Source organism: Leucoraja erinacea, chromosome 2 (assembly GCF_028641065.1).
Source record: "Leucoraja erinacea ecotype New England chromosome 2, Leri_hhj_1, whole genome shotgun sequence".
Classification (NCBI taxonomy): Eukaryota; Metazoa; Chordata; class Chondrichthyes; order Rajiformes; family Rajidae; genus Leucoraja; species Leucoraja erinaceus.
In genome coordinates, this window is record NC_073378.1 from 81,670,873 (window position 1) to 81,696,747 (window position 25,875).

The following is a 25,875-nucleotide window of genomic DNA, read 5'->3' on the forward strand; positions in this document are numbered from 1 at the left end:
TTCAAAATTATAGCTTTTATTGTCATAGTTAACAAATTAATATTTGAGATGTCAAAATTAGTGCTTTAATAAAATTAACAGATTTTAGAGTATAACATGCATTATTCATAATAGCAAATGAATCTTTACTTGTAAATTCTACTAAACATTTCATAGAAATCCACATTAGTAAATACACTTTTTTCTAATAAAATTACATCTAAAAATAGAATTGAGTTTTGTTTTAGCTGAATCTTAACATGGAATATTCAGATGATTAACCTTTAAGATTTTCAACTAAAGATTATATTGGTCCAAGCTTAGATTTCTCGGAAATCTGTGAGAAAGCCAATGCTCTGAATGTTTGAATGTGGAGCAAAGCACATGGAATTTCATGCCAGACAATTCTAAACTAATTTCTTGTCATAAATCAACATAGTTTTCCCATTCAAGATGCTTTTCCTTGCTGACAATTCTACAACACTCATCCACAATTCCTAATCTTTTCACATCAAACTAAACATTACTCTTCTACAATTTCCTGAAGGATGAAAATATTATGAACTGTATATAATGTGCATCTCAATTATAATTCAGGACTACTGTAATCCTTTCATCTACCCCTTGAATATTAATCATATCCAAGTTATCCAAAGAATGCCTCAACTATATTGAATGTCCCTAAATTATTAAATGTGGTGAAGCTCCTCTTAAATGTTTTTCAAGTCTGCGTCTTTGGATCACTCGTATTCCTTTTGATTCCACTCAGGATGGCAAATCCTTGCAGAACTATGCAGAGAAGCACAGGAGCCATACCAGGTTGATCATCGGTTATAACTTTGATTGCTGTTTCTCTGACTTCAAGGCAAATATTTGATAATGCAAATAGCCGGTGAGCTATGTAGAAGTTGTCCTCTTCTTGCAGGGGCAGCATGTTTGGATTATCAACAGGAACAATTCCATCATCAGGGACATTATTAATCTGTAAAGAGGACATATTATCTGAAATCAGCTTGCTTTATTTCACCCAAAATCTTACACGGAACAGGATGGCGAAAATCAAAATAATGTACTGATCCTTGCACAATGTCAGTTAGCATGAATTGTAGTCCTTGACAAAGCATTTCTTACAGTCGAAAGTGGTTAGTTAATGAAAAGTGACCCTAAACAAACATAATAAAATATGGCCTTTGCATTTTCTGCATTATTTCAGCATTCAGATGAGTGCAGGAGTAACTCAGCAGACCATTACCTAATATTGGACAATTTCAATCTTCATACCATTGGGTTGTAAGCCACCCAAGCAAAATATGAGGTGCTATTCTCCATTTTGCATGTTGGCTCACTGCAGCGAGGGAGACAGCCCAGGACAGAATGGCCAGTGTAGGAAAGGGAAGAGGAGTTAATATGGTTATAGATTATGCAGATAGGGTGCAAGTGCTCAGCGAAACTGTCACCGAATCTACACTTGGTCTCGCCGATGTATAGGAGACCACATCGGGAACACTGGATACAGTAGATGAGGTGCACATGAATATCTATCTCACCTGGAATGGCAAGGAAGGAGATACAAGGCCAGGTGTTGCCTTTTCTGCAGTTGCAAAGGAAAGTACATGGGGAGGCGGTGGTGTGGGTGGGAAGGGAGGAGTTGCAGGGGAGCGGTCTCTGCAGAAGTAAAAAAAAAAAAAATGGTGGTGATGGGAAGATGAGAAGTGGTTGGAACACTTTGCAGGTGACAAAAGTGTTGGACGCTGTGACTGGTGGGGTGAAAGAGAGGACCAGGGGAACTCTATCCTTGTTCTGTAAGGGATCCATCTGTGACAGAAGGGGGAAAAACAACGTTCACAAAAGAGTACATCTCAGATGTCCTAGAATGTAAAGTTTAATCTTGGGTGCCTGATGATGCCTGCTAGATTTTTCAAACAACATTGTTCTAATTTGTTTCTCCTAGTCATATAGTTGAATAGTTGCTACAGGGCAGGGTGAGCAATACTTCGTGAAAATAACATGTTCACAACTGAGAAGAAATGGTACGTCTAATCCATTTAGCATCATTTATACGATACCCAAATTTGTACTAGGGAGGCATTTGAAGGGGACAGTACACGATAAGATAAAAGCACTGGAAAAGAAGACATGCGCACCATCATTTATGACTTACCAAATAATGCAAAGTTGGAAGAATTTGAGTTTCACAGCAAATACCCAAGACTGCAAGACTTTCTTCAGACATTCCTAAACAAATGAGAAGGTATGGTTGCTTTAAGCTATTTAAACACTAATGGAGCTGTAACTTTAATTAATTTACCTTGCAATGTTAAAGACTATTTTAAGAAAATGCTAAACAAAAGGTTGTGATTAATCTATTCTAAATAATTTGGCTGCAAAGTAGTCTGATAGATCTAAACATTGAAAATAAATTAAATAATGATGATCAGCATGAAGTATCTAGCCAAAGATTCACTGGTTCTGACAGATGGTGACAAAAGCAAAATATTACATATTTAAAAACTGAAGTTAAACAAAGTGCTAATCCTAGAGTCATGCACCGTGGAAACAGGCCCTTCGACCCAACGCCCACACCGGCCAACATGTCCCTGCTACATTTGTCCAACGTGCCTGTGTTTGGACAATTTCCCTCCAAACCTGTCCTCTCCATGTACCTATCTTTTTTTTTAAATTTTTTTTTAAATAATATTTTTTATTAGAAGTAGACATATTATAAAGTATAATTACATATTATAGTAAAAAAAAAAATTTCATATACATCAGTCATATATTATTAAAATTTTCAATTGTCGATTACTTCTGCTTCTAGTGTTTTTTTTTATATAGAAAAAGAGAGAAAGAGAGAAAAATGTTACAATTATCAAAAAACTTTTCATCTAATCCCGAGTTCAAGTTTCAGTTGGGATTTCGTGCTGGGCCAATCTATCCCGTCAGATAATTAATGAATGGAGCCCATATTTTATCAAAAAGTTCTTGTTTGTCCATTAAGACAAGTCTAATTCTTTCTAGATATAGGGTCTCCGACATGTCCACAATCCACATTTTAATTGTGGGGGTCATAGAGCCTTTCCAAAATTTTAATATTAATTTTTTCCCGGTTATTATACTGTAGTCGAGGAAATTTCTTTGGCTTGTTGTGAGTGTTAAACTTTGCTCTGATAGTCCAAGTATTATTAATTTTAACAATATAACCCATGTACAGTACTTCTCTCCCAATTGAAATTTTTCCATCACCGAAAATAAATATGGCCATTCTACCTGGTCAAATGCTTTTTCAGCATCTAACAAAATAATTGCTAGATCTGCATTAGGAATTCTATTGGAGTATATAATATTGAATAGTCTTCTCAGATTATAAAATGAAAAACTTTTTGGAATAAAACCTGTTTGGTCGGGGTGTAGTTAATTTGTTAATCACTAAGCTCAATCTATGAGATAGAATTTTAGTTAGTATTTTCTGATCAGTATTTAAAAGGGCTATTGCTCTATATGAACCTGGGTCTTCAAGATCCTTATCCATTTTTGGTATGAGTATGATTGTAGATTCATTTAGAGTTTCTGGGAGTTTCTGTTGAGTGTAAGCGTATTTGTACAGTGTCTGTAGGCGTGGAGAAACCAGATCATAACATTGTTTATAAAATTCAGAGCTTAGACCATCAGGACCTGCAGCCTTTCCGTTTTTTAAAGATTTAATTGACTCTTCGATGTCTTTTATCATAATTTCAGTACCTAGTGATTCTCTCTCTTTCTGATCTAAACCCACAAGCTTACATTTCTGTAGAAATGTTTCCATTCCTGCTGATTGTTCTGTCATTTTAGACGAGTCCAATTTTTGATAGTATTGTAAAAATCTATCATTAATATCTTTAGGCAGTGTTAGTGTTTCTCCCTTGTCTGTTCTAATTTTGTAAATTGTTTTTTCCCCGTCCAGTTTACGAAGTTGTCGCGCTAATAGTTTTTGTGGTTTATCACCAAATTCAAAATTTAGTTGTTTTGTATGTTGATAAAGTTTTGTAACTTGGTCTGAGTATATCTTGTTCAATTTATATTTCAGTACTGCAATTTTATTGTGTTTTATCATGGATGGTGCTGCTGCATTTTCTATGTCTAATTGCCTTATTTCCATTTCCAATTTTTGTTGTTTGGCCCTCTTCTCTCTGTTAAGAAATGATTGAGAAGAGATTAATGCTCCTCGCACAAATGCTTTAAATGTTTCCCAAAGAAGGGAAGCAGAGATTTCAGGGCTATCATTAGCCTCAAAAAGCATATTAATCTGTTTTACGAGGTATTCATTACATAACTTTTCTTTTAAGATTTGGGGATTAAGTCTCCATTGTGACTGTGTCTCTACCATTCCATTTAGTTTAATCATAAATGTTAGTGGAGCATGGTCTGAGATTATGATATTATGATATTGCGAGTTATAGGTAAATGGGATAAGTTTTGAGACTACTAAATAATAATCTGTCCTTGAGTAGGTTTTATGTACTGGTGAGTAAAATGAATATTCTCGACCCGATGGGTGTTCAATTCTCCAAACATCCTTAATGTTGGTAGTATTAATATACGAGTTTAGAAATTCACTTGATTGGGATTTTAGTTTTCTTTGAGTTGATGATCTATCCAAATAAGCATCCAATGTACAATTTAAGTCTCCACCGATTATTACGTTTTGTTGTGTACATTCCGGGATATTGTTAAGTATTCTCTTAAAAAACAGGAGGCTATCAAAATTTGGTCCATACACATTGAGGAAAGTCACCTTTTTTGAGTATAACTCCCCTATTATTACAATATATCTGCCTTCAATATCTTCTATCGTTGATATATGTTTAAAGGATATACCTTTACGAATTAATATTGCAACCCCTCTAGATTTATGTGAGAATGAGGAGTGGTACGCTTTAGCAATCCATTTTGCTTTCAATCTATGTTGTGCTTCCTTTTTCAGGTGTGTCTCCTGGAGAAATATTATATCTGCTTTCAATGATTTTAAATGAGCTAACACTTTGCCTCTCTTAATAGGTTAATTAATTCCCTTAACATTCCAACTACAGAATTTAATTCCTTCACCCCCAATTTTCCTATTCACGTCTTGCATCTTGTGATTAGAGTGGTTAGAGCAGATGGCTCAGCACACTCAACCCTACCTTATACTCGAACATCAGGTAGATGAATTTTAAGTCTCGTCTGTTTTCCATCCAAACATATCTCCCTAAATAAAATATGTAAGTCCACTCCAGATACAAAATATAATATATTATAAGGTAGAAGTAGTAAAAAATTGTATTAGTAATGTGTAAAAGGTTGAAAAAGAAAAAAAACTACAGCTAAAATTAATGCAGTTAGTGATAGCCACCTTAAGATAAGCATCTTAGCCACATTAGGGCTACATTCGTAGCTACATTCCGTAGCTTTTGGTAAAAAAAAAAATTACTAGTTCCGTACTTTCCTTAAAAGAAAAGTTTCAAATTCAGTGCAAGCAATTTATCAGGGGGGGGGGGGGATAACCTCTCAGCTAATTTTAGATTCTATTGAATGAACACCTGAAACATTAACTGTTCTTCGCTCTACATTGCTGCCTGATGTCATGTGTATCTTCTTCAATTTAAATTGTAGATAATGGATAAGAATCTTAATTATTGCATTAAAATTATATTAATTTTTTTGCAGAGTTCTCCCTCTGCAGCCTGAACACAAAAAAATGGATATTTGTTTTTTTCACTGGAGATTCAGCTAATTTCTAGGCAGATAATGCCTGCAGGCATCACAGGAAATTATGTTGGACAAAGCACTTATTCTGAAAATGAATTTATTCTTAATTAATATTTCAAAACCCTTCCAAGCAGGAAACGTTATATCCTCTTACCAGCTAGAGCACTGACAAGGTAGAATGCTGCTGTTAATATCTCTGGTGTTGTGATATCTTTTTTCAAAGAGCCCTCTTCATTTGGGCAGCTGTAGCCTAACATCTGCAGCAGTTCCTTGACCCTCTGTGCTTGCGTTGAATCCAGTTCCTGTAGTCCAAGCAGATTTGGCTGTTCTGCTGAAGAAAGCTCATCAAGCTGTAAAACATGCACAAAACAAAAATCACGTTCCAAGCTAAATTGTTTGGGATGTACATTTGATAACATTTAAATGCAGGGACAGGCTTCAGTCAGTTGTTCCAGTGCAATCTGTTCCAAGACTTGCAAACACAATGGACTAGGTTAAGTCAATACAACACAGGAAGAGAAATGAAGGGCAAGGTGTGAATATGAAAAGTTTAAGCTTAACTCCAAGCATTAGACAAGATCATTCCTTAAGGCAATCTTTGTTTATGTTGTTAAAATGAAATGTACAGAATATTATAGTGCCATAAGCTGGTTCCAAGCAGACCAATGACACTTTATTGTTCAAGGTGTTTGATCAATAATAGTGTCTGCTGTAGATCAGTATCTACCAATCGTGTTCAGATAGGGCCTTCACAAACTAGTCCAGCATTCAGTAACTGTTGAGGAACAGTCAGCTGGAGCGGTCCTTGAGCTTGTTCATCACCGCTCAAATTACGAGCACTGAATAATTTAGTCTGAAAACATATGCAATAAAAATCAATATTTGCCTTGGTGGAAGTTCATTTGTACTATCTTTCCTGAAGCTAGTACCTTTGTTGACACTCAATGGAAGGAATACAAGATGTTGAATAATATCGAGTGAGTAACTTGGTTTCTCAATATTCAATCATTCAGATTGCCACGGTGTGATATTTGGAGGTAGTGGTGAGAAGAATCATGCTTGCTGCAAGTGACGAATATACTCTATTTAGATTATATATTCAGTTCCAGACATGAAATTGGGTGGGCATTTTATCCCATTTAACCACTTGACAACTGTGCACTCTGTTTATCTAGCACGATACCAAATAAGAGAGAGAGAGAGAGAAACCATTTATATTTCTTAAAACAAAACAGCAGATGGGTATGGGTTGGGGACACAATTGACTAGTCACTTCATTGGTGTCAATGAGAAGCATTTGGCGAGATTATTATTGTCCTGTCCATTTAGAGGCACATTCTCCACTACCAAACCTCAGCATTACATAAACATACACATTAGGTGCAGGAGTAGGCCATTCGGCCCTTCGAGCCTGCACCGCCATTCAATATGATCATGGCTGATTATCCAACTCAGTATCCCGTACCTGCCTTCTCTCCATACCCTCTGATCCCCTTAGCCACAAGGGCCACATCTAACTCCCTCTTAAATATAGCCAATGAACTGGCCTCAACTACCCTCTGTGGCAGAGAGTTCCAGAGATTCACCACTCTCTGTGTGAAAAAAGTGCTTCTCATCTCGGTTTTAAAGGATTCCCCCCCTTATCCTTAAGCTGTGACCCCTTGTCCTTCATACAAAAGAACACTTTTGAGCAAAATTTACTTACAGCATTTTCAAGAAAAGAAATCACTTCTTCATGATACAAGAATTCACAGTAAAGTCTGAAGAGTTGCTGACACTTTTCCTCTGCAAGTTCATGGAATGGCTGAAACTGTTGATTCGCCTCTTCAATTGCTGTAATGCATTGAAAATATAATTGCTGGTGATTTAATGATGTGTCAGCGTGTAGCGACAACATGCACTTCGTTCACAAATGCTGTGGAATACAGTGCACACTACAATTTAAGAGGACCGCAGCTCTATATAAAGAACTATAAAATTCTACATCATGTCTCTGACCTCCATGCCAGCACATTGAAATGTGGAGGTCAGAGATGAGGTGCTGATCAGATGCTGGGATGAAAGACTGCCCACTCCTCTGCTGGACTCTGCCCTGAGAACAGTAACAGAGCACTGAAGTAACTGTCCAGATAAAGTTTTTCCAAAAGCGAGTTTCCTGAAGGTACCAACAGATTGGAAAACGAGAAATGTGATGTCATTTTTTCAAGAAGGGAGGAAAACAAAAAGTAGGACACTACTGCCAATTAACAATATCTGTTATTGGGAAGAATCTGATCTATAATTAATGAAGAAAGTAGCTAATCATTCAAAAAAGCTTAATGCAATCAAACCCCAACAAACATGGTTTTTGAAAAAGAAATCAAGTTTGACAAAAATGACTAGAATGTTGAGGGGATACATTAAGAAAAGTTGATTAACAGGAACCTGTAGAGGTGTATTGGGACTTCCAGAAGACATTTTATAAAACGCTGAATAAAAGGCACAAGTGTAGTAGGTATGTTACAAAACTTACCTTCAGCGGTGCTGTAATTCTACCACTGGCCATGTGCGCAATTTTGGCGCGTTTGAAGGGGGGGCGGGGTTAAAACAGGGCTTTTTCCCCGACCTGGTCCTGAATTATATTTGTTATTTATTTGTCCTACGGCCGTTCTGTGTGTTTTTAAAAAAAAAAATTCACCCGACAAGTTAATGGCTGGAATGATTTTAAAAGCAGCTTCTGAAGCCGTCAATGCCGACAACTGGGACGGATTTTATGCAGGACCAGGTAAAAGAAAGTAGTTTATTTTTATGTATAAAAGTGTTGCTTAAGTTGTATTTAATTCACATTTTACGTTGCGAAACGGGGATTTCCCCCGGGGAAGAACCGGCAGTGTATTTGCTGCAGATATGGTGGTATAAATTCACTGCATCTGAACGTTCTAAATGGTCCCGTTCCAGTAAAACCCACTCGCAAGCCGATTTAAATGGCCATTCATTTACAGGTATTAAACATTAAATTCCTTCCATTTGGCCTATAAACCCATGACAATGAGATTTAAAAGTTATGTTATATTCTGAATTATTGTGTGAATGTTATTTGGACACTTTAGGCTATTTAAAAATGTTAATCTATTCTTAAGAAATGGATAGATGTTTAGATCTAGTAATTTAATTTTGTAATTAGCTACAATTAGGTAACTAATTATATGCTTTAATTTCAAGTCATCTAAGTAAGATTATTTCATATTTGTTTCAGAATGCTTCAATCTATAATAACTGAAAAATTCTTTCAGTTCTCTTAAATTTTAAGAAAGTTATCGGCCTTTAAATGTTCTCGATCACAGCTTTTGTGTTGTCAATGAAAAAGCAATAAGGAACAAGATGCCAATTTCCGAGTATGAAAATGGCCATGACGTTTTTAATACTGAAGATATGAAAGTGAATTAGGTGTCAAATTAAACTTATTGTTATGCTTTATCTGATGGGATAAATTAAAGACTTGATTTTTAAAATCTCAAAATTTTGTAACATTCCTAACAAGTGAAGAGCTCATAGTTTGGGCGGAGGGGCAAGGGTAAATATGTTGCTATTGAAATCATGTACAAAAAGTCACAATATATGTATTTTCTCAGACTAGAAAGATTTGTTAGTGTTCCCCCAAAGGTCACTCTTTGCCCTCAAATAATCTGCAAACTATTTTATGATGATTTGGCCGAGTGAAAGGCATCCACACATGCGCATGACATAAGAATAGGTGTGAGGGCATGTTGGAAAAGGATATTTGAACTCTGCACCAAGAAATAAGTTGAGCGGGCAAAGATTTGGCAGGAGAATTTAATATGGGCAACTGTGATGTCATGCACAGATAGGAGGAATCAAAATGGGCAGAGATTGAAAATGATTGAAATATAGTGGTATTGTGCATGAAGCAGCAAAAGCTTGCAAGGAATTAGGTGATCAAATCATTAAGGTAAAAAACTAATTGCTGGAGGAACTCTGCGGGTCAGGCAGCATCTGTGAATGGACTGGGTTTTTGGTCTGATCGAAGAAGGATCCCAAGACAAAAGCTTGTCAGTTCTTCAATCTGAAGAAGGGTCCTAACCCAAAACAGCACAAGAAGACGACCTGACAAAAAGACATGGAAAATACAAGCAGCTGATAAGGCCCAAGTAATGAGAGCGCATGAAGTATAGATTGACAAACAGGAGAATAGATTGGAAGCTAGCAATGCAAGGCTTGATTATACAAAGGAAGATGAATTTAACTTGAGGTATACAAGATTAAAATGTGATGTGTCATTTAGGGAAACCAGGAATTGGCAAGTCTGAAAATAGAGGGATTGGGTAAAAATAATAAATAGGAAGCAACAAAAGACACCCAATGAGAAAGGACACTTGAGATTGTGCATAGTTCAATACCAACAGCAGAAACATAAAATTGAATTAGAACATGATGCGCGCCAGACAATGAGAGCACAGATACAGACAATGAATACAATTCATAAAAAGAACAAGAGTAAAGTTTGTCCAAAAATGACAAAACACCAGCACCATATGGACAATCAAGAGGGGGAAGGCACCAATGTATCCATAGTTTATCATGGTTTCAGTAACAAAATATTTACTGATATCTTAAAGTCAAGAAGAATTTGCTAAATGTTGCCGCTGACAGAAAGGTCTGTGCTACAATTCATGGTTTAAAGGCTTTTACACTTCAGAGATAGACCAAGGAAACGGGTTCTTCGGCCCTACTGGGTCCACGTCAACCAGCGATCCCAGCACACAAATGCTATCCCTCACACTAGGGACAATTTACAATTTTACCAAAGCCAATTCACCTACAAACCTGTATATCTTTTGAGTGTGGGAGGAATCCGGAGCACCTGGAGAAAACCCATGTGGTCACAGGGAGAACATACAAAACTCTGTGCAGACAGGATCAAACCCAGGTCTGTGGCACTGTAAGCTCTACTACTGCACCACCCATTTATCTTAAACCATAGATGCTCAATTACCTGGTTTTAAAATTATGAGTGAAGTTTCACTTGGGACATCCATCTCAAGTGCAGACGGCTGGCATTTATGGGCTCCATCAACACAGCTTAAAGGAGAACATACAGTACTTGCACAACCTCCTTTATTTTTCCCTAGAAGGGCTTTATCAAAACCTCCACATTTCTCTGAAAGCAGGCAGAGCTCTAGAATGAAAACAATGATAACGGTTACAGAAAACAACAACACTAGATAAAGTTTACAACAACCAATTTTAAATAATAGCACAAGTTTATAATATTATATAACAATACAACCTAACTGTAAACAGCTAAGATATTGTGTTTGTACGATGATGTTCAGATTGCTTTTTTAGTTCTGTGCTTAAATAAAGGCAAATTTTGTTTGGTCAGCATGTTATAGGAAAGCTTGCAAGGGTTCAGAGTAGATTTACCAGGATGTTGCCGGGACTGAGCTATAGGAGAGGTTGAGCAGCATAGGGCTGTATTCCTAGGAGTGCACGAGGACGAAGGGTGATCTTACAGAAGGGGTACCTAATCATGAGAGGAATAGATTGGGTTTTACCCAGAATAAGGTAATCAAGAACCAGAGGACATGGGTTTAAGGTGAGGGGAGAAAAGATTTAATAGCAACCTGAGAGGTAACCTTTTCACACAAATGGTAGTGGGTGTATGGAACAAGCTCACGGGGGAGGTAGTTGAGGTAGGTACTATTGCAATATTTAAGAAACATTTTGACAGTTACATGGACACAATAGATGTAGAGGGATATGGGCCTAATGCAGGCAGGTGGGACTAGTGTAGATTGGGTGTTGGTCAATGTGGGCAAGTTGGGCTGAAGGACCTGTTTCCACACTGTATGACTGACTCTATGACAGACAGATAAATACAATTCCAACTGGCTTTCAATTCATCATAAATATTATTGTTGTACATTCCAACATCTAATAACCTGTTGATTTAAGGGAATAAATTTTGATTGCATCATCTCTCTTGTCCTTGTGAACTTTCTATATAACTATAGAATTTTTGCTTCATGCACAACAACGACAGAGGGCCAGGCAGTCCCTTGTATCTGCTCATTTAAGGATTCCTATTGTTGTCTACATTAGTTATTTATTCATTTCAGTCAGATTTTCTCCAGTGACCTCTGTGGGAGAGAATTCCAAATGATCCACAATAGGAACAAAGAAATTCATAAGAATAAAGAAATCTCATATTTTTCAGAATCTGTCTAAGATTTAGTAATTACTTAAAAATAATTTAACTGTCGTTAGCAGCTTATGATTGAGAATTCAATACTCGACCACTCTTTGGCTAATTACATGGTTGACCAGTTCCCCCGTTATTATTTCACTTGAGCAAGGGTAACACCTTTAAAATCACGAATCGAAAAACACAATTAACTGTTTGCCAACTAAAACACCAGTTGAAATAGTTTTGTTAAACCAAAAAAAACAGTGCAGATGCTGTAATTCTGAATTAAAAGGTGAAGAGACACAACTTTGATGGGTGATGAAACAGAATTAACATTTCTGGAATGTGACATTATCAGAGCAACTAAGGTGAGACAACAAGATGCAGAGAAGCAAGAGGAATAAAACTATAGTAATGTCACATGATCAACTGCATCACCCTCTCTGAGGTGGCACTAATTCAGATTCTCCACATTGCACCTTTCACAGACATTCTCTTTTTTTCTCATCACTTCCTCACTACTATAAATCGAAACATGTTTGTGTTCTCACTTTTTCTGTTTTGTTGAATGGGTCATTGACCTGAAATTTTTATTTTGCGTTCTCCATATAACAAGAGGAGTCGAGTATAGGAGCAAAGAGGTCCTTCTGCAGTTGTACAGGGCCCTGGTGAGACTACACCTGGAGTATTGTGTGCAGTTTTGGTCCCCTAATTTGAGGAAGGACATTCTTGCTTTTGAGGGAGTGCAGCGTAGGTTTACAAGGTTAATTCCCGGGATGGCGGGACTGTCATATGCTGAGAGAATGGAGTGGCTGGGCTTGTACACTCTGGAGTTTAGAAGGATGAGAGGGGATCTTATTGAAACATATAAGATTGTTTAGGGTTTGGACATGCTAGAGGCAGGAAACATGTTCCCGATGTTGGGGCAGTCCAGAACCAGAGGCCACAGTATTAGGGGTAAGCCATTTAGAACGTTGACGAGGAAACACTTTTCACAACAGAGTGTAGAATTCTCTGCCTCACAGGGCGGTGGGACCGGTTTTCTGGATACTTTCAAGAGAGAGCGGCGACTAGGGCTCTTAAAGAAGCCCCGAGTCAGGGGATGGATGGGGAGAAGAGGCTGGAACGGGACTACAGATGCCGGGATGACCTGGGTGCCATTTATCACATTGAATGGCGTGGACTTTGGCTCGAAGGGCCGAATAGCCTACTCCTGCACCTATTGTCTATAAGTGGTGCCCGAGTGGCTGAATATCTCTGGCATTTTCTGTCCTTTATTATATTTGTAAACTAAAATCTTAATGGCCACTACATACCAAAGTGCCCGTTCTGGTTTATCAAAAGCTCTGTAACGCTGTACGCAATGACAGTGCAAGGTGGGATCTCCAACACAACATCAGCGTCCTTAGTTATAGAACCATTGTCGTCAACTGAAACCTACAAAACAAAACAGGGTAAAGTGTTCTGTGAAGGCAAAGCAGAACAAAAATAGCTGCAGGTGCTGAATTCCAAAAGTAAAAAAAATAAAAATACTGGAATCACTTGGGGTGTCAGGCAGCATCTATGGAAAGAGAAACAGTTAATGTTTCAGGTCAGAGACCATTCATCAGAATTATGAAGGAGAGTTAAAAAGTGTAATTTTAGTTAATGAAGGTTGTGGGAGACACCCACACCATTCTTTGAAACTACAATTATTTTTTATAAATCTCTGCTTCCCAGTTTTGACAAAGAGTCTCAGGCTCTTTTCTCTTTCCACAGATGCTGCCTGTCAGTCTGAGTTTCCTGTATTTTCTGTTTATATTTTTACAATCAGCGACAAAGTCTAATATTCGACTTTGGAAGAATTCCAAATTGCAAATTATTCAATGGATTACAACTTACTAATGCACATTAATCATGAAAAGGCTTTGAAGTTGCAGTATTCTGTCACTGATCATCTTCCAATGTGTAAGCGGCTGTCTTTTTTCACCGGATGACCAGAAACGGCAGATCCCTAATTGGAGTGATTGTATTATACTTTTTTTTGCAACAATGCCCTTCCCCCAACTAAAATATCCAGGGCGAGGTCTCTCCATGGCTTAACAGAGCTACATTCAATCCTTGATAATTGCCAGGTTTGAAGATTTTGACTGAGGCAGTGATCCAGAGTCGCACAAGTGGTCCAGGTACAATACAATACAAATTTATTATCATTTGAGCCCCAGTGAGACTCAAACGAAATGTTGTTTCCACAGCCATACAAACAAAGACACTGTCCTTACAGACATACACATAATTAAATTCACACAAACATCCATCACAGTGAAGCCACTGTGATGGAAGGCAATCTCTTTTCTCTCCCCAGTTCTCCTTAGTCTCTCCCGATGTCGTCAAGCCCCAGGCGGGCAGGTAAGAAATGATGATGAAGGCCCCACGGCCATTTTAGCTGCCGTGCCGGGCGATTTACGGCCCCGCTCCCGGTCTGAAAGTCACAATGTTGGAGGCCCCGGCTATGGAAAAGCGAAACTGTTTAATGTTTCAGGTCAGATGACCATTCATCTGGAATTTTGAAGGAGAGTTCCAACCCCGCGACAATTTTAGTTAATGCGTTGCGTTGTGGGAGACACCGGGAAGCGGTCTCTCTCTCTCCTCCCAGACCCGCGAGCTTTAAATCTCTGCTTCCCAGTCCACCGAGACCTGCTCTTTTGCGTTGCTGGAGCCTCCGAGCCCCAGGAGTCGAGTTTCCTGCATTTTCGAGTCATATTTTTACAATCCGACAAAGTCTAATATTCGAGGCCGGCCAGCTCCAAATTGGTGAGTAGTCCACAGCTCCGCAGCTCCGCAGCTCCGCAGTCTCCCGAGCCCCCGGGTCGTTCAGGTTGGAGGCCGCTCCACGGTGCTAGGCCCCAACGACAACGGAGACCCGACAGGGAAAAGTCGGGTCTCCCGGACAGGGAAGAGATTTATTATACTTTTTTTTTGCAACAATGCCCTTACACATTTAAAAATAAAAAATCCACGAGGTCTCTCCATTTAACTAGAGCTACAAAAAAAAAAAAGACAGACAGGTTTGAAGGGGCCGCTGCAACGCAGTGATGAGTCGCGCCGCCAACCAATAGGAACTCCTGCAGGCTATGGTAAATGCAGAGAGACGCATCCAACCTAAATTAGAGTCTCAGATCAATGCTCAGCAATTGGAGCAAGGTTTGATGCAATTTCTTCCTTCAATATGAAACCGAGTAACTCAAATAACAAAAATGCATCATCCCCAGACTGGCCCAATGTTTTCTATGCTGACTTCCAAATGGAGAACAATGATGTACCTTCTCAGGCCCCACAGCCCCCAACAATCCTGTCCCCGAGGCTGATGTCAGAAGATCTTAATGGGGGTGAACGTTGGTCTGCACACTTGTATTTTTCATTATGTGCGACCTGTTGTATTTGTTTATGACTTGATTGTACTTGTGTACAATACGATTGACTAGATAATCATGGCAGCATAGCGGTTGAGCTATTACGCTTACAGCGCCAACGACCCGGGTTTGATCCCAACTACAGGTGCTCGTCTATATGGAGTTTGTACAATCTCCCCTTGACCTGCATGGGTTTTCTTCAAAATCTTCAGTTTCCTCCCGCGCTTCAAAGATGTACAGGTTTGTAGATTAATTGGTTGGTATGAATGTAAAATCATCCCGACTGTGCGTAGGGTAATATTAACGTGCGGGGATCGCTGGTTAGTGCAGAATCGGTGGGCTAAAGGGCCTGTTTCCGCGCAGTATCTCTAAACCAAACTAAAAGATAGCTCACAAACAAAACTTTTCACTGTATCTTGGTACACGTGACAATAATAAACCTTAGCAATGCGTCCAGCCCTAATAGTTTAACTGGCCACATTCTCAAAACCCATGCAGATGAATTGGCTGGAGTTTTCATGGGCATCTTCAACCTCTAACTACTATGGTCTAATGCCTCCACCTACTTTAAATGTTCATCCATAATACAGGTGCTCAAAAGGAGCAAGGTAACATACCTCAACAACTTCAATACATTGGCAGTCATGTCCATAGTACTTGGAGAGTTTGGTTTTAAAGCAAATAATCTCCTGCCTCAGTACTGAACAGGACATAGAAAATAGATGCAGGAGTCGGCCATTCGGCCCTTCGGCCCTTCTACCATTTGCCAGATTGACAGTAGACATGATCCACTGGCTCTCCACTCTGCACAGGATGACTTGCACAACAAGAACACATGTGTTAGCCTAACATGTGTGTTCTTGTTGTCCAGGTTGTCAAGTACAGAGTGGGACAGCCAGTGAGATCACATTTGTTGTCGACCTGTTGTGGATCTTCAACTACAGCTCGGCACCATAAATCCAAACTCATTGTCAAACTCACACAATTGGGTCTCTGCTCCTTCCTAAGCAAAGGATCGTCAATTTCCTCATCAGTAGACCATAATTAGTACCAATTGGAAACAATCCTCCTCGTCACCAACCAACAGCACAGAAACACGGCAGGTTGAGCACTCAGTTCCCTGCTCCACACTCTCTTCACCCACGACTGTCTAGGCAGGCACAGCTCCAACACCATCTTTAACTATGCTAATGATACCACTGAATAAGAAGTTATACAAGTCAGAGTACAAGAGGGAGCTCAATGTTAGTAAAACCAAAAGCTTCAGGAAGAAAAAGGCAAATAAACCACATACTGGACTTCATTGGTAGGAAGGTGGTAGAGAGAGCCAGCAGCCTCAAGTTCCTGGACTTACACATCACTAAGGATCTGCCCAGGGCCCAGCACAAAGAAAGCCCACCTATACTTATACTTCCTCAGATGTTTGCGTAGGTTTGGCATGTCACCAAATACTCTATTGAGCTTCTAGACGTTTTCTGTGGAGAACACCCGACTGGCTCAGCAATTTGCTTCAAAACAAGAAGCTGCAGAAAGTGGTGGCCCAGTCCATCATGGGTGTTAACTTCCCCACAAATAAAAGGATCTACTGGCTGGAGAAGACAGCTAATATCATCAAAGTCCACTCCGGTCATGCTCGCTTCTCGCTGCTATTTCCTTGGTTATGCAAAACCAAGAATATCACTGTGATTTGTCACATGTGACAATAAAGTATCATTCATTCTCTCAAACATGTTCCCAACTTTAGCATTCCACTGCACAGGCATGGAGGTGGAAACGACCTGACCTACTGCTGCATATACTGATAGATCTCTATAGCATTGCTAGCTAATGGAAGTACAATGCATCCAATATACTCAAGTTGATCAGGTAACAACAAAAATAAACACACTTTAATCAACATACCTTTAATATTTTTGTTTTGAGTCCCATTGTGCCACCACACTTTTCTTCAATCTGGGTGTGTTCGGAAATAGAACATTTTTGGGATGTGATAACCTTTTCATTTACTAGACAGAGAATTTCATTTCTTTTCTCACAAACTTGTTGGACAAAGGGGTGATTCAAATGTATAGTCCTGGGAACATAAACAAGAAGATAGGATGAATGTTTCAATGACACAAATCTTTACAGACAAAATAGCACCAGAAAGCCTTTGATAGAGACTTGTTCAAGAACGTGCTTGCTTACGGCTCAGCCAGACTGTCAACTGTGCTACCCAAATTAACTATGACCTGCGGATAGCACTCTTGGTGAGGTTAGAGGCGACAGGTTAAAGACTTATTCCAGAATCTGAAACTGCCATGCAGTGCTTGGGGAGTGTTGTTCCACCACAGATATTGATCTCAGGTGAAATGTTAAGCCAATTCTTTGACTCAGTTTCCCACTGTGTCGATTTCATACAAACACAAACATGACTCAGGGTAATATTATTACCTTTACCTTTTCTCAGTTACTTTCAAAAGCTGCTGCAAATCAAATTCCTGTTTCTTCAGGTTTCCAAATGAAGATTCTAGTTCAACCGTATCTTGACCTTCCAGGCTGAAGCTTAAATGGGCAAACTGAGTTTCTGCACTTGCCTCATCCTTGTCTCCAAATTTTCCTTCATACTTGAGAAAGACGGAGTCAGTGACAGCTGCAAAACAAAAACCTTTTCAGTACAATGATTGAAAGCACATTGAGAACAATTAACAATTCCCGACATGGGCCAAGTTCCCAGCTTGTTTTAAATCAACAGTACTAAGGAAATTGTTCTACGGGCATCTGATAAATTATCTCGTCAACAGTATTTAAGGCAATTGCTCTACTGAGGTCTGATATCTCTTTCTTGTGTTTAAATTCATAACAATATGATCAGATATCGCATAACATTTCTAAATGCAGAAAATCAACTTTATTTATTATTTCAGGGCACGAAGAGAGGACTGGTCAACAATGTTGAGACAGCGAATTTTTAGTTTAGTTTTGTTTATTATTGTCACATGTACTGAGGTACAGTGAAAAGCTTTTGTTTGCATGCTCTCCAATCAAAGAAAAATACTATATATTAGTACAATCAAGCCACCCACAGTGCAGAGATAAAGGATGTAGGGTACATTATTTAGTACGAGGTAAAGTATGGAAAAAGTCCAATCACAGATAGTTCAAAGGTCTCCAATGAGGTACAGGTTAGATGACCATGCTCTCACTGATGAGAGGACCATTTAGTTGCCTGATAACAGCTAGGAAGAAATATTCCCTGAATCTGGAGGTGTGCGCTTTCAAACTTCTGTACCTCTTGCCTGATGGGAGAAGGCAGAAGAGAGAGTGCCCACAGTGAGATTGAATTGAATTGAATCCTTTATTTGTCATTCAGACCTTTCATTGTGAACGAAATGTCGTTGCCTGCAGCCATACATGTAATAATAAACAACACACAATAAACACAAATTAACATCCACCACAGTGAGTTCACCAAGCACCTCCTCACTGTGATGGTGGCAAAAGTCATAGGTCTGCAGTCTCTTCCCTCCTCTTCTCCCTCTGCGCTGAGGCGATACCCCACCGGGCGATGGTAAGTCAGTCCCGCGGTTCAAGCTCCGTGGGCCCGGGGGTGGTCGAAGCTGCCGCCCTCCAATCCAGCGGATGCAGTTGTTGCCACGGGAGCTCCGGAAAACAGGCTTCAACCTGTGACCCGCGAGCTCCCGACGATGTCATCCACTGGCCCGTGGCCGAGCACCGGATTCAGATCACCGCCGCCAGAACGCCGCCTCAGCCACTGGAGCACCGTCTCCGCCCCGCACCGGGCCGCCCACACGGGAGCGTCTCAGCCCCGCACCGGGCCGCCCCCACGGGAGCGCCTTCCAGCCTGGAGCCAGGCCGCCCACACGGGAGCACCTTCCAGCCCCGCGCCATCGACCCTCACCGGAGCGCCGATTTGTGCCGCTGCCCGAAAGCCGCCGCAGCTCGAAGACAGCCAGCCTCGTCTTGGCCCCGCGCTGGCTCGACCCTCACCGGAGCCTCGAGGTCGGTCCGCAGGTTGGAGGCCGCCGCTCCGCTCGAAGATGGCCTCAGCTCGGGTTGGGGGGAAGAGAAGGGGGATACGACAAAAAAGTCGCAGGTCCCCCGCAGGGGGGAGACAGAAAGCTCCGCCATTAGGCCTCAGCTCAGACGGGGGGGGAAGAGAAGGGGGATACGACAAGAAAGTCGCATTCCCCCGAAGGGGGAGACAGAAAGCCTTGTTTCAGCCCCACCGCCCCCCCCCCACACACACACACACACACACACACACACACACATAACACAACCTAATAACCAAAAGTTCCATACCAGGTTTGATGAGTGCATCACCAGTCAATATCTCTTGGAGGGTAAATGAAGAAGGGCGATATTTTGGCTTCTGCCAGAACCATCCCTTCTTCTTCTTGGTGACCAAGCTCAAAAGTTGCAGCTTATCAGAATCATTCAGGCTGCTGACTGGAATCAAGTCACCGTTGCTGTCAATCTGCTTTACAAAGCTGCTGGTTGCCTTTGCAAACATTTTGAAGTATTAATCGTAAACCTATGAAATAAACATCAGTTAGTAGACAGTGATTAAGACATTTATTCTTGAACATCAATATACATGGAAATATGCATAGAAAAGATATATATACGATGGACCTGTTGACTCCAGACGGGGAGACTTTCGCAACATCTGCAGGTAGAAAAGAGAGAAAAGTGCCATAAACTTGGTCCCAAAACATTTAGGATCGCCAGTGAAAATTTGGCTGCAAAGACCTTTGTAAGGGACGTGGATAATAATCAAATACTATTTGATTGAATTGGAGGAATGTTTTAAGATCAGATAATGACCAGAGGTAGGGGGTCTTTGAGGTAAATGAGGATCAGAGGGTCTAACCATGTACCTTCCTGCTTTGAATTGGTTAAGAGATTATGCTAAATTTGTGTATATTGCTGAAATTGTAGCATCTTATTTTAAAGATGTGCATAAACAAGCCGTTTTGTACAAATAGTGTGTGTTTGGGCAGTACCAACATGGTAATGGAATCCCTCTCCCTCCTGCAGAAGATTGACTGAATAAGTACGCTTCTGTTTGAAACAAGAAACGATCTGTGATTGTCAGTCTTTTTTCCCCACAGCAGATAGAACTAGGCCTCTTCGGCTAATTTCTGTAACAATGTGTAGCAGTGTATATGTGAGAACTAATAAAGCACTCATCAATATGTAGATATGACAGTACTCTTTCAACAAAAGCAGCTGAAAATTGTTGCTCTGAAAACTCTACAGCATTACATTGTTCAGATGTACAATAATATTTCAATTAAATGTTGGAAATACGCAGCTGGTCAGGCAGCATCTGTGGAGACAGAGAGACAAAGAGGATTACCGTGTCATCGCATCATACAGCACAGAAACAGGCCCTAAAGCCGAACCTGCCTTTGCTGACCAAGATGCCCCATCTATGCTAGTCTAAACTTCCCACGTATGACCCATATCCCTCTAATCTTTCCTATCCATGTACCTGTCCAATTGTCTTTTAAAATATTTTAAAATTGTGTCAAAACAATCAGTTTTTCATAACTCTTTAAAAAAGGGACTTAATTAATTCAAAAATGCAGAGAAAAGGCTGCAAGTGAAGGAGAGACACAAAAGTGATAGGGTATATGATGTGAATTACAAAGTAGCAATGTAAGATTAATCTAACATGTCACAGTCCCCCTCCTTCTCCCATATTTATTTTTATATACTTATTCAGCTTGTTCGTGAACATTGGAAATGAATTTGCCCTGACTATTGCAATGTGCAGTACATTCCAGATGCTAACCCCTCACTGATGAAGAAAATTGCTACATACATCACTTTAGCTTCATTTGTCAATTATCTTTCTAAATTTCCCTAATCTGGTTCCAGTGAGAACAGTGTCAATTTACTTTATCAGATATCTTTCAAATTCCTCAGTTCTGCAGAGAAATCCCACATTTTGCAATCTATCCACAAAATGCTTAATTCCTGGAATAATTAAAACATAATCTCTTCTGCACCCTCTAAAGCTATTTGCACACTATAAAATAAAACAAACTTGCTCAACCAGTCCTGCTAGTGCCAATGATTTTGGCACATATCTGCCCAAATATCTGTGCTCTTTTCTGATTCCATGCTTTTTAGCAGTAAATCTAATTTGCCACCAAACATTCATTCCACCACCCTGAATCTATCTCCTTGAAGTATGTAATCATCCTCACAGTCCATTCTGCCCCCCCCCATCTATCATTTTTACAAATTGTGCCTTGTACACTATCATTAATATGCTTTCAGCAAAGCAATACTCCAATTCCAAATCCACCCTCAGTCCCACTTCGCCCACATCCAGTCTAACAAGCAACAATTTTCTACTGTGCTCTATTTTTTCACCCTTCAGCCAATTTTCTCTCCTTGCTATGACTGCCTCATTTATTCCACAGGCAACTTATTATGTGACACTATCGAGTATGGTATTTCTATTTTTAAAGCATGAAATATGTTTCTTCAAACATGTTCATTTGGATGTAATATGCAGAATTTAAATTTTTTTTTTAAATTTTGAGTGGATTTCAATTTTAAATTCATTTATTTTAGATCCAGCCTGGATTTTCACCATGTTACAATCAGTCTGAAAAATCTAATCCAGCCAGTGTTCTATTTTACTTGTTCAAAATAGTTCTTGCAGTCGGGTTTCCAGTTGTACATTAAAAATAGGTAGGGTAATTATCCATGGATTACATCTTACCACTGTAGAAAATTATATGACACAGGACATAAAATATGATGTTATTATTTAAAGCTTACTAAACTTACTAAGTTATAAACATTTACAGAATAGACCAATTCATTTACAGAATAGACCAATTCCATGCATTATGATTTTTATATATATTAAGAAAACGCAGTGATTTAAAATAGCTACTTCAAGATCAAATTGTATACAATGTTAATTGCATTAATTATATCTTTTTTTTTGCCAAAACAAAGTAATGGATTTTGTGTTATTTCAAGTGAATTACGTGACAGTTTCCCTTGGCAATGGTATCTCTTGTTTTCAATAAGTATTTCCAATAACAAGTCCCTTCAAAAGTAACTGTACATTATAGCAACAAGGATGTTAAAAAATCATGCTTAATCTATGGCAGCTCTTTGAGTACAAGTAATGATGATTAAATAGATTAATTATCCTAAAGCATTAAGGCCAATGTGTTAGGGGATGCAAAAAAACAAAACAGATATGGACTATTTTTTTAAGCTATTTACGTAATGTCAAAGATGTGGCCATAATTTATTGCCAATCTCCAATACCGGGTCGCCGTGCATACCACACAAGCAAGGTATGCCTCTGAACCAGTATAGTCAAAGCAGTGCCGGGAGGCCACAAATTAACACTTCAGCTAATGTTGTCTAGAAACTCAGAAAATGGATTTCAATTTCCAACATTTTTCTGGCATTCAAACCGCTACCGAGAAATAAAAAAAATAACATATAAAACACTCAGATGGAAAACAGTTGTTGTCATAAATGCTAATCACCATCCCCACCATTGTAGAAGCCAGTCTTCTGCCAATCTGACCCACTTCATGTGATATCCATATGCAACTGAGAACACAGTGTGTAGCAGTGGCTATGGGTCCAGATATCATCTCAGCTACAGTACTTTAGAGCTATGTTCTTGCATGAGTTGCACCATTGGTCAAGATGTTCCAATACAGTTACACCACTGACATGTACCCAAGGATGGAAAAACACTACCCAGGTGTGACCTGTTTACAAAAATCATGATGAATCTAATCCAGCTAATTGCTGTCCAACCAACTTGCTCTCAATCATCAAAAACACAGAAGATTTTGGCATGTTATCAAATACACCAGTTCACCAATAGCCTACTCTTTGTTTAAGAAGGAACTGCAGATGCTTGACAAAATTGTAGACAAAAATGCTGGAGAAACTCAACGGGTGAGGCAGCATCTATGGTACTGTTTGGAGGTTGCCAGGATCACTCTGCTCCAGACCTCACCACAGTCTTAGCTTAATCATAGACAAATTGCCTATCTGTCTTCTACAGGGATGCTGCCTCTGGGCAGCTTCTAAGGCCTAATGATCTTCCACTCTTTCACGAATAACCTTCCTTCCAACATCAGGTCAAAAATGGGGATGTTCACTGATAATTGTGCAATGTTCAATCCATTCACCATGCCTTTGCAAATAAAGCAGTCCATGCAACTATACAACAAGATGTTGACCACATTCGGGCGCGGCTGAAAAGTGGAAATTAACAAATTAAGCCAGAAAAGTGCCATAAAATGACCAACAAGTCAAACCACATACTCCTGATTATCAGTACCATTATCATCACCAAGTGCAACAACATAAGCATTGACTAGAAAAGCAAGTCAATCTGGGTATTCTAGAATAGTGTCTCACGTCCTGACCATTTAAAGGTTTTCACCAGGTTTTACAAAGTACAGCCCCTGTCCCACTTAAGAAACCTGAACGGAAACCTCTGGAGACTGACAAAAACCTCCGGGAACCGCACGGAAACCTTGGGTGGGGCGCAAAGTCCCCAGAGGTTTCCGTTCAGGTTTCCTAACTGGGACAGGGGCATACCAATCACAGGTGTGAGAGAACACTTGCCACTTGCTCAGACGAGTGCCTCTTCAACCTGCAAGAAGCTCAACACCATCCAGGAGAAAGCAGCCTGCTTGATTTGTATCCAGTTGGCTACACTAACAAATCATATCTTCCACCACTGACAGAGAATTACTGCATTACTGTATGTACTCTCTATCCAAGTTACTAATCTAGGCTACTCTAAAAGCACGTGCCAAACTTGCACCCTCTTCCACCAAGAAAAAGATACGCGAGAACAGATGACCATTCCGCATCAAGGCACACACTGTGGTGTTCTGGAAATATATCATTGTTCTTTGGTCTCAATCCTGGAACTCCGTACCTAACACCACTATGGGAGTACGTTCATCAGAAGAACTGTAGCTATTCAAGGATAGTTCTAATCAACATACACATCTCATCAAGAGCAATTAGAGTTTGGCAATAAATGCCAACTTTGCCAGTAACACCACAATCCCCAATAAATGAATAAGGAAAAAGAACAGAACTATAAAATGATATGCGAGGACCACATGCACATAACTTGTCATAATGAATACAATATGATACTCTTCCAATGATTCATCTACAATACATATAGTAAGATCATGCCTAGATACAAGCCTGGACATTATACAATCTCAAAGTTGTTCATTCTAAACTTTGTAAAACAGTCGCACGGTTAGACATTTATTTCATTAAACATAATAAACCATGAGCACACATTCATTTGCATAGTTTCCCCACCAATTAACAATGTCCTCAGTCTTATCCCAAAATAACTACTTTCCTGTTTCATAAACAGAATTAACAAACCACATTTCATAAAATCAGAGAAGCGAGAACTGTGAACAAAATTAACCCGCAAACACTTTCTGCCCAACTGAGGAACTTCCTGTTTGCTATATAACAGGAAGTGAACCTTAAGGGAAACAAGATATGGGAATGGTTCAGGAAAATGGTGTTGAGATGGACATTCACCCATTATCTCGATCAATTAGCGAAGCACATTCAAAATTCCAAATGGCCGATTCTTTCTTATATGGCATATCTTCTAAGTCTAATTACACTTTGCTCCATTTGCTTCAATGCCGCCATTCAGGCATAACACTTTTGTAGACTGTCCTCAATCACAGCTTTTGAGTTAAGTCAAAGGAAAAGCAATAGGGACCAAGATGCTAATTTCAGAGTATGAAAATGGCCATAACCTTTTTAATACTGACGATATGAAAGTGAATTAGGTGTCAAATTAAACTGATTTTTATGCTTTATCTGATGGGATAAATTGCAGACTTGATTTTTAAGATCTCAAAATTTTGTAACATTGCTAAATCAAGCTGAACTCCAGCTCTTTCCTGAATCTCGGCGCAAATCAAAATAGCCTCTCTACATTCCAGTTGTCTCCGTAACCTCACTCTGCCTTCAACTGCCTGTAACAATACGTTGGAGAAATGTGTCACTGCTTTGCAATTACAAACCAGGGAGACGACAGGCGAATTCTATTTAAGACGATGACTCATTTTCAACTGCAGGCCGTGTAAGATGCACCCGGCTCTGGGCGCGGTTCCATCGTCTTTCTTTCAGCAAACGTTGACTAAGATTGAAAACAAAACCGAAGACGTGAATTAAGTGGAGCAGACAGGGGTGTTGCTACTGCGACCAGATATTGATACTACTTGCCCACAAGTCGTTGGCTCATCGCACCCAATCCAACCGCACCCCGAGAGACTCACAGACTCACAGACCGCGGATAAGCAAAGACAGAGGGGGAGGGAGAGGGAGGCCGGGATGGGGGTGGGAGGGAGAGGCAAGGGGGGAGAGCTCACCTCAGGCGGCGGGCGACACCGACGGACAGAGCGGGGCAGTGAGCGCCAGAACCGGCGGCCGACAAGTCCCTCCAGCTGCCGCTTATGTCCTCTAGTGATGGGGCGATCGAGCGGGGGTGGGATAGGATAGACAACTCGCTACCGCCCCTGGCAG

The 25,875-nt window shown here is 39.9% G+C and overlaps 1 protein-coding gene across 3 annotated transcripts; it reads right to left on the reverse strand.

Annotated features, from left to right (window-relative positions):
- gsdmeb (gasdermin Eb) lies at positions 1-25,875 on the reverse strand. Of its 3 annotated transcripts, XM_055659359.1 has the most exons (11): positions 25,722-25,846; positions 25,374-25,489; positions 19,588-19,819; positions 17,722-17,914; positions 17,185-17,356; positions 13,207-13,327; positions 10,697-10,879; positions 7,409-7,536; positions 5,858-6,053; positions 2,141-2,214; positions 1-961 (listed from the first exon to the last, which is right to left on the reverse strand). In XM_055659359.1, the coding sequence occupies exons 3-11, from the start codon at positions 19,796-19,798 to the stop codon at positions 701-703; spliced, it is 1,539 nt and encodes a 512-aa protein (XP_055515334.1). In that variant the 5' UTR covers positions 19,799-19,819; positions 25,374-25,489; positions 25,722-25,846; the 3' UTR covers positions 1-700. The 3 variants fall into 3 exon arrangements, with proteins under 3 accessions (XP_055515334.1, XP_055515324.1, XP_055515341.1); XM_055659349.1 differs by lacking the exon at positions 25,374-25,489 and having other exon boundaries at positions 25,722-25,875; XM_055659366.1 differs by lacking the exons at positions 25,374-25,489; positions 25,722-25,846 and adding an exon at positions 25,576-25,611.